Source organism: Petaurus breviceps, unplaced genomic scaffold, assembly GCF_028583685.1.
Source record: "Petaurus breviceps papuanus isolate PSGF00001 unplaced genomic scaffold, PetGlider_PUasm1.0 118136, whole genome shotgun sequence".
Classification (NCBI taxonomy): Eukaryota; Metazoa; Chordata; class Mammalia; order Diprotodontia; family Petauridae; genus Petaurus; species Petaurus breviceps.
Genome location: NW_027185617.1, coordinates 2,762 through 11,909, shown reverse-complemented (window position 1 = coordinate 11,909; position 9,148 = coordinate 2,762). Strand labels below are relative to the sequence as shown.

The following is a 9,148-nucleotide window of genomic DNA, read 5'->3' as shown; positions in this document are numbered from 1 at the left end:
TTTTTTTTTGCCTTTTGGAGGGCAATTGGGGTTAAGTAACTTGCCCAAGGTTACATGGCTAGTTTTTAGTGTGGGTGTTAAGTGTCTGAGGCTGGAACCGAACTCAGGTCCTCCTGACTCCAGGGCCAGCGCTTTATTCACTGTGCCACCTGGCCACCCTCATTTTGCATTTTATAATGCTCTCTAATTCTTGTTTGGTCATAAAGTCTTCCCCTCTCCACAAATCTGACAGGTAAACTATTCCTTGCTTTCCCAGATTTCTTAGAGTGTCATCCTTTATATCTAGATCATGCATCCATTTAGACTTGATTTTGGTATATGGTGTTAGATAATGGTCTATGCCCAGTTTCTACCATACTATATTCCAGTTTTCCCAGCAGTTTTTGTCAAATAATGAGTTTTTACCCCCAAAACTGGGGTCTTTAGGTTTATCAAACAGTAGATTACTATAAGAGGAAACTTAAAGGAGGACTGGGGACCTGGAACTTGGGTCAGAGCATGATAGAGAAAGTCCAGAAAATCTTGGAAGAGGAATGCAAATATGGGTGGCATGGGCACTCCTTGAAATGGAGATTCTGGAAGGAACCAGCAAATCAGAGGAAGTGATCTAGGGTGAAATATATTTTCAATGTGAGTATTCGAGGGATGAATGAAATTCTAGGATGATCAGGCTTCTGTGGCATGGTAGAGTGGTCAGGGGTGGGTCCAGAAAAGGAACAGTAGGAAGGTCAGCCACCCTGGTCCATAGGGTACATGAAGTGTGGAATAGTACTTTATAGTACTTTTCTTGTTGTGTTTATTAGTTGTGTTGGACTTTGTGACCCCATTTGAGAATTTCTTGGCTCTGGGGGCAGTTCCAGTAGGAATAACAATAATAGAAAACTTTTCTATGGCCCTTTAAGATTTGCAAAGTACTTTACATATATTAATTATTTCATTTAATGCTCACAATAACCTTATGAGAGGTGCTGATATTATTCTCATTGTGCAGATGTGGAAACTGATGCTTAGAGAGGTTAGTGACTTGTCCAGAATAATATGGCTAATATCTGACACAGGCTAGTATCTGACATAGAGTTTGAATTCATGTCTTCATAACTGCAAGTCCAGTACTGTGTTCACTGTATCACCTAGCTGAAAGACCCTAAATTTAGAAATAGCATGATGCAGCAACTGCATATGGGGTGAGTGGAGCGAGGAATTAAGCAATGAAATTGGGAACTTGGATGAAAGGAAGGATGGTAGAATGAATAAGCTCTAAAGATCCCTTGTGGTTCTGAAATCTTTATGATTAAAAAAACCAAAATATTCTTTTTTTGATTTCCAGATTCTCTTCCTCCAGCTCTTCACCCATCCATTGAGAAGGCAAGCAGAATAATTCCCATCATACATGTGAAGTCTTACAAAACTATTTCCATATTAACCATGTTGCATACCCTTCCTACCCCCCAAATAAAAATAACCCGAGAAAAAATAAAGAAAATGGTGGGGGAAAGATTCAATCTGTCTTCAAAGTTAATCAGTTTTCTTTCTGGAGGTAGATAGCATTTTTATGGGTATTGTTTATACATTCTTTTATTTAGATTAATCAATTGCCCAGAAACTTAGATTTTGTAGGTAGATGATAGCTTTTTTAATGAATTATTTGAAGTTATATAAAATCTCAAAATTAAAATGGTAAAAAAAAATTTAAAGTGGACTCTATTCTGTATATGCATTTTAGAATTTAGATTTCAAGGCATTTGTTGGTTATGGCTTGTTTTACCTTCTTTTAAAATTCATGAATTTACAGTGGAAAACTTAGGTGCTTTGTTACAGCTGAAAATTGAACTTTTGGAAGAGAAGAACCAGGAAAATAGTTTAAGAGATCTTTGATATTTAAAAGATAGATTCTTATACTAGCTTGTATTTTCTTGACTTGTATTGTGTTGCAGGAAAATACATTATAGGAGAAACGCCTAAACCCGCTGCCTGAGCGGAAATCACCTCGCTCCCCAGTTAGTTTTCTATAGTTTCTGTGCATCTTTCTCTTCTTCCTGTTTGGTTTGCGAGGGGTTGTTGGCAATGCTGAGCAGCTTTCTGCCCTAAGACTTAGACCTTGCTGCCGCTGGAACCGGGGTTGTGCTGTTTTCTGGCCGCCCTGCTGAGACCTCACAATGTCTTCCCACAAGACTTTCAGGATCAAGAGGTTCCTTGCAAAGAAGCAGAAGCAAAATCGTCCCATTCCTCAGTGGATCCGCATGAAAACTGGCAATAAGATCAGATACAACTCCAAGAGGAGACACTGGAGGAGAACCAAGCTGGGTTTATAAAGAACTGCTACCGTGGTAGCATAGATTTACTCTTTCATAGTCCAAAATTCCTTACCTACCACAACCCTGATTTGGGAAATTCCGAAGGTGCAGACATAAAGAAACTTCTTATTCGGAAAAAAAAAATACATTATAGCCAAATTCTGCTTAAGGTCCAGAAACTTAGCTGTATATTGTTAGATTTATAACATTATATTCTTAAGCTTCCCCGTTATAGCATTAAGTGTAACACTGTCATATTCAGTTCATGCCAACAGATAATCTCTTCCTGGTTATATACTGTTGTAATAATCTCTTCATTGGTCTTCTTGCCCAATCCATACTACACCTAGCTGCCCAGTTATTCTTCCTAATGTACCACCGTGATGTCATTTCTCTACTGTGATACCTTCATTAGTACCCCACTGCTTGAGAAGAGAGTTTGAATTCATATAAAACTTGAGTAAAATGTAAATGTTCTCGCAAGGTTTTTTTTTTTTTTTTCATTTTATATTGCTTTACATTGCAGCCATTCTAGACTGATCTCTATCTTTTATTCTCATTATGCTTTCTCATATCTGTTTTGGCTCTCACTGCCCTTTTTTTCTGGAATAGATTTCACCACATCTCCATTGAATTCTATCTTTTTTGAAGTTCTTCTCTTCCTTTAAAGTTTGAGATACCATGAAGCCTTACTGATCCCTGACTCAGCCCCCTTTGTGAAGTTCTCTCTCCATATCTACATATTTTTAGAGTGTTGAATCCTTTTGTACTCTGCACTGGTCAGACCACACCTGGAATACTGTTTGCAGTTCTGGATGCCAGATGTTATACAGAACAATGGAGAAGATTGAGAGAAGGTGGAAACTAGACTGGTAAAGCATATCAAGCTCATGCCATATTAGGATCAGTTGAAAGTATTGAAAATGTTTAGCCTGGAAAAGAGAGGATTTAAGGGTTAGCAGGATAACTATGCTCAAGTTCAATGAAGGGCTCTTGTGAGGATGAGGGATTAGATTTAATTTTGATTGGCTTCAGAGAGTAGATCTGGGGGAAAAGATTAGGAATTACAAAGAGGCACAGTTAGGCTTGACATATGGAAAATTTCCTGATAATTCTCCAAAGGTGAAAAGACCTGCCTTGGGAGGAGGTAGAGAGTTTACCCTTAATGGAAGTTTTTAAGCAAAGAGAGGATGACCATTTGTCAGGTATGTTGTAATAAGGAATTCTCTTTCAGTGGAAGTAGATAGTTTCCAAGCTAATTTACATCTCTGACATTCTGATGTTATATAATTGTTTGTTTTCACAGAGCCAACCAAGTTTTCTTGTTGTTGGAGATAATCCCTCCAACAATACAGATAGCAACTCTTCCACTTCTGCTTAACTTGTGAGACTTTTTTTCATGCCCTCCTAAAGGTTCACCAGATAAATTCTACCTACTGTGGTGGAAGTTTTCCCTTATTTCTCTTGATATCACAAGATAGTAATGGAGTACAAGGGATATCCATTGGTTTATCCCTTACTCTTACCACCTGACCATCCTTTTAACTTTTGTTTTTCTGATATCCTTTTTTTTCCCCCAATTCACCTTAGTAATTCCTTCTTTATAATATAATGTGTTGTGGTCTTTTCAACCACCACATAGTTATTTTATTGGTGGTATACATTTCCACTTCTTTGGTAACATAGATAATAATAGTAATAATAATAACACCTAGCATTTATATAGTACTTTAAGGTTTGCAAAGTGCTTTATAAATGTTAAATTATTTTATCCTCACAATAGTTATGGAAAGGACATGTTATTATCTTTCCCATGTTACAGAGGATGAAACTAAAGCAAAGTTTAAATGATTTGCCCTAGGTCATATGTCTATGAAGTGTCCAAGACCACATTTAAATTTGGGTCTTCCTGACTGCAGGTCCAGTACTATTGTCACTGTGCCACAAACTTGCCTTACTAGACCATCTAATTGTTAACAAAAGGAAATTTATTTAGCTGTGTCATGGAAGGGATAATCAACAAGGCTTCAGAATTGATTCAGTTAAGTGCAACTTTCCTGCCTCCACATTTGCCATGTTAACGAACTGGTTTTTAGTATTTTGTCAACCCTGAGGGAGAGGCCCCTGATTCCTTGTGGCCTGACTTTTGTAGTTAGGAGACCAGTTAATCATTTGAAACTTAGTTCTTCTGACCAATTAATTTTTTAAGATGGTTTGTGTACTTTATAAGGTAGAAGTAGCCTAACTTTTGTTGCCTAGTTATTCTTTTGTCCCCTGTTAGTAAGATCCTACCTGAATGTCTTTTTAAAAACCTCCCATCTCTCAAAATGATCTTAGAACCATTACTGGACATGCCTGATCTAGAGAATGTGAGAAACTTGTTATTGACAGAAATAAAGAAAGAATTTAGTGCAGATTCAAGGGAAAAAAACCTTAAAAAAAAATTTTTTTTAAAGACAGCAAACAAGGTAAAGACCCCTTGAAGGAATGACTAAATAGGAAGAAGAATTAAGAACAGAAATTCCAGGCTTTACCCTCTCCCTTTGGAAGGACCAAGTCCCAGATCTTAAAATTTTAGTGCGCATAGTTGGTGATACCAAGTCTTGTTAGTTCACAATGGGTCTCATGATGTAGTTGACAAAGAACAGAAGCAGCAGCAAGGCAGCACCTGGTAGATGAAGATAATTCTGGCATAATCATCTGTAGCAAGGTAGCTACGAGATCTTTACCTTCTTGGCATTCAGCCATTCCCAGCACCAAAGCCATATACCACTATCAATTCAGCATTTCCTGGCCTACCAGCCAGGACTTCCTCTTCTTCCCTGGGAGCTCCATGGAGATGATGGACTCTTATTACCCTTTTTCAGGGACTCTCTTTTGTGATGCTAGAAAGCAAGATACCTTCCAACAGTTATCTTCTTTGCATTTTCTTGAGCAGAAGTCTGATGACTATTGGACACTGTAATAACAGTGTGGAGAAATGGCCCTGGGAAAAAAAGAAAGATGGGGAAAAGGCAGTTGGACTTTTTATATAAAGGAAATCCAGGATGGAAGCAACACAATCATGAGGATGTTGTAAGGGATCAATACTCAAAATATCTTAGGGAAAGCTTGGACCTTGCTATTACTAAAATAAAGAGCACTGTGATATAAGTACATAGAAGTTCTGGACTTGGAATCAGAAAGACTTGAGTTTAAACCCTGTATCTAGCACTTATCAACTGTGTGACCCTGGGTAAGTCACTTAACTTATCTTACCTCATCTATAAAATGATGATCATAACAGCACCTGCTATCTCCTAGAGTTGTTCTGACAATCAAATGAGATAACATATGTAAAAGCACATTGCAAAAAAAAAAAGATTTAGTGTTAAAGATTTTTTTTAACCAGACAGATAATTTAATTGATTAAAAGGGACTCCCATTGAGAAATTCCCTCCACCAAAAAAGATTGGCATATGTAGTAGGAGCAAGTGTACTCCGAGTAAATTAGGCTGGTGTTTTTGTTTTTCCTACAAAGGTCTTGAAATTGTTCTGGGGACTTAATTGTTTGAAGGTTTATAGCATTGACATACTTTCCTGGTCACTTAAGTATTATAATTCAGCATGCATGAGGAGTCTATGGCCAAATAAATCAAAATCGTATCCTTGCTGAATCTCCTTTCTAAGCTACTGCTAATTAAACTTCATTTTGTTAACTTTTAGATGGTTTACAGGAGCATTATTTCATTCCAGTCTTAAACCTGAATCACTAGACCAGCATGAGTAAGGCCTACCTTGGTACATTTTGCATTTAGCATTATTGTATTAGAATGTCCTCAGAGTTGAAGTAGGAGAAGGACCATTCAAAGGAAGGAGGGGTCCTAATAGATACCCTAATGCCTTGCATCTTCTTGCCCTGAAGCTTCTGGTGGATACCTAGACTGTACCTACTGACCAAAGAGGATAAAGTATAGACTATGAGAATTCAGTAACTAGATAGAGGTATTAATTGCTTTCAATTCTTTAACAACCTCCTGTGAAGGATGATATCTCTAGGCCCACCAACTGTGGTACCTGGAACCTCCCTAAAGAATACTGGGAATTTAGAACATTGCTGAATGGAATGCTTGGGATTTATTAATATGGCATTTGGAAACCACTGAGAGTTTTGCCACATGGACTTTCTTGAGATTCCTTGGTCCAAGGTCCTGAAGGAAGCTCATAGAATAGTGTTTCAGTCTCCCTGAAACCTAACCTTTTCTCCAAAAGGGGATGTGGAATACTGTACCAAATGCAGCATGAGTGAATGATACAGCAGAAAGAAATAGTGCTAGATTTGGAGCCACATGTCTTAGGTTAGTTAAAATCACAGTTCTGCCACTTGCTACCTGTGTGACCTTGGATAGATCATTTAATTTTTCTTGACCTCTTTTTTTTTTTTAATATGTAAAAATGAGGAAGATGGGGTGGCTCCAGGTGGCACAGTGAATAGAGTGCTGGCCCTGGAGTCAGGAGGACCTGAGTTCAAATCCAATGTCAGACACTTAACACAAAAACTAGCAATATGACCTCAGGCAAGTCACTTAACCCCAATTGCCCTCCAAAAAGCAAAAAAAAAAAAAAAAAGGAAGTTGCACCAGATGACCTTTAATGTCCATTCCAGCTCCAAGTATGATGCTATCCTAATTTAATTTCGAAGTATTCTTATAGGTACTTTGTAGACTTTTTCTGTCTCTTATTCCCTGCAACAGATATTGCTATATAAGTTGTAATTATGATGACGCTAGCCTAAGAAGTGACTTTTTAAAAAATTTCCTTTGGAAGCACAATCAAACCTACTCTGCCAGCTCCTTTGTTTATCTACTCCAAGGAGAACATGAGACATCCTTAATTTACTTCATACTTTATTAGTAGATATGATTCAGTTCCTGTTGTAGTATGCATACCTTATATCTTGGACAAAGAGTCTCAGATATGTACAAAAACCTAGAAGCAAAAGTTTATAAATGGTTTAACATCTATCTTAGCATGTTCTGACTATGTCATTGCTACTCTTGCTTCTCTCACTGCTAAAATAATACGGGATCAGAGAGCATTAATATCTTTTTTGTTTGTTTTGTTTTTAATGCATTGCCATGACCAAAAAATTTACCATTAAGTAGCCTCTCCATGCATAGCTAGATTTAGGGAGAATTAATTTATTCATTCTTTTGCTAGATATACCCTTGAAGCCTTCTAATCAGTCAGTCATTAAAGATTTATTAAGCACTTCCTGTCTACCAGGTACTGTACTAAAGTATAAATCTTAAAGAGGAAGTCAGAAGACTATCACTGCACTCAGGGAGCTCACAATTTAATGGGGGAGACAGCTTGCAAACAACTATGTATAAACAAACTATATACAAGATAAAATTAAAAATAATAAAAGGGAAGACATTAGAATTAGGGAGTATTGGGAAAGGCTTCCAGTAGAAGGCAGAATATTTTAGCTGTGTCTTGAAGGAAGTTAGGGTAGCAAGAAGGGAGAGAGCTCCAGGCATTTGGGCCAGTCAGTGAAAATGCCTAGAGTCAGGGGATGGAATTATGTGTATTAGGAACAGCAAGGAGGCCATTGTCACTCTCAAGTACTGGTGGAGTATAAGGTATGAGCAGACTTGGAGGGTAGGGGAGCAGGTTATAAATGGCTTTAAAAGCCAAACAATATTTTATATTTGATCCTGGAGGTGATAGGGGAACTCCTGCAATTTATTGAGTGGGGGGGGGGGTGACGTGGTCAGACCTGTGCTTTAGGAAAATTACTTTGACAACTGAATGGAGAATGTACTGGGGTGGGTAGAGACTTGTGGCCAGCTGACCAACCAGCAGGCTATTTTAGTAGTCCAGGTGTGAGGTGATTAGGTCATGTGTCAGGGTGGTAACAGTGTCAGAAGAGATAAAGGGACATATGAGAGAGATGTTACAGAAGCAAAATGGGCAATCATTGACAACAGATTGAATTTGGGAATTGATAAAACCTTGGAAAACCCAGGATCACTTTCACTTCATGATGAGCCATCAAAGTAGGACTTGTGTTATGCTTATATAGTATAATAAAAATTGCACTCTTCCAAAGTTTTTCAAACTTAAGACATGTGCCTACTTGGGGAAAGGTTTGCTAGGTTCTTGAGGAAGGAAGCAGTGACCAAAATTGATTGTTTTTGAATACAACTCCTATGTAAATACTGTTTTTTGTTTCTGTAACAAGTTCAAACCAAAGTCAAAAGCCAGACTTACTTGAATAAACTTCAACTAAAAGTAATTGCAGCTCTAATTATTTAGTACAGCATGTATAAATGCAGTTAGTTTTAACAGTGGTCCAATCTTGATATGGGCATGATTGAATAGAATTTTGGCACAGATGAATTGTCTTCTTGTTCCTTGTTGTTGCATTTGAATGTGAAATGTCTGAACTTAAAACAACTTTTGTGCGGAAGCTAAAAGTACCATTAAGTATGTTATATTTCTCAGTACAGTTAGTTTTATTAAATACAGTCTTGTGTTCCCACCTCCCCTTGCCTCTCCCCCACCAAAGTATAAATTTAAATAAATGAAATACCTGGAAAATGAAATTGTTTCAAATTACCAACAATTATTAATTTTTTTTGAGGTTTTTTGGAATGGGGAAGGCAGGGCAATTGGGGTTAAGTGACTTGCCCAAGGTCACACAGCTAATAAGTGTTAAGTGTCTGAGGCTGGATTTGAGCCAGGGCCAGTGCACTATTCACTGTGCCACCTAGCTGCCCCCCCCCCAGCAGTTATTAATTTTAAATTTCTCCTAATATTTTGTCTCTTAATTTTTAAAGAGTGAAATTTTATTTTGTGATGAATAAATA

General features: G+C 37.6%; 1 protein-coding gene and 1 pseudogene across 1 annotated transcript; one reads left to right on the top strand and one right to left on the bottom strand.

Annotated features, from left to right (window-relative positions):
• LOC138161635 (inactive serine/threonine-protein kinase 19-like) overlaps window positions 1–2,023 on the bottom strand; it is a 12,962-nt pseudogene extending 10,939 nt beyond the window's left edge.
• On the top strand, window positions 784–7,922 carry LOC138161626 (large ribosomal subunit protein eL39). The gene has a single exon (XM_069088379.1). The coding sequence runs from the start codon at window positions 2,157–2,159 to the stop codon at window positions 2,310–2,312; it is 156 nt and encodes a 51-aa protein (XP_068944480.1). The 5' UTR covers window positions 784–2,156; the 3' UTR covers window positions 2,313–7,922.
• The last annotated feature ends 1,226 nt before the right edge of the window (window positions 7,923–9,148 follow it).

Coding starts and splice junctions, on each gene's coding strand:
- LOC138161626 (XM_069088379.1), top strand. CDS start 2,157: ATGTCTTCCCACAAGACTTTCAGGATCAAGAGGTTCCTTGCAAAGAAG.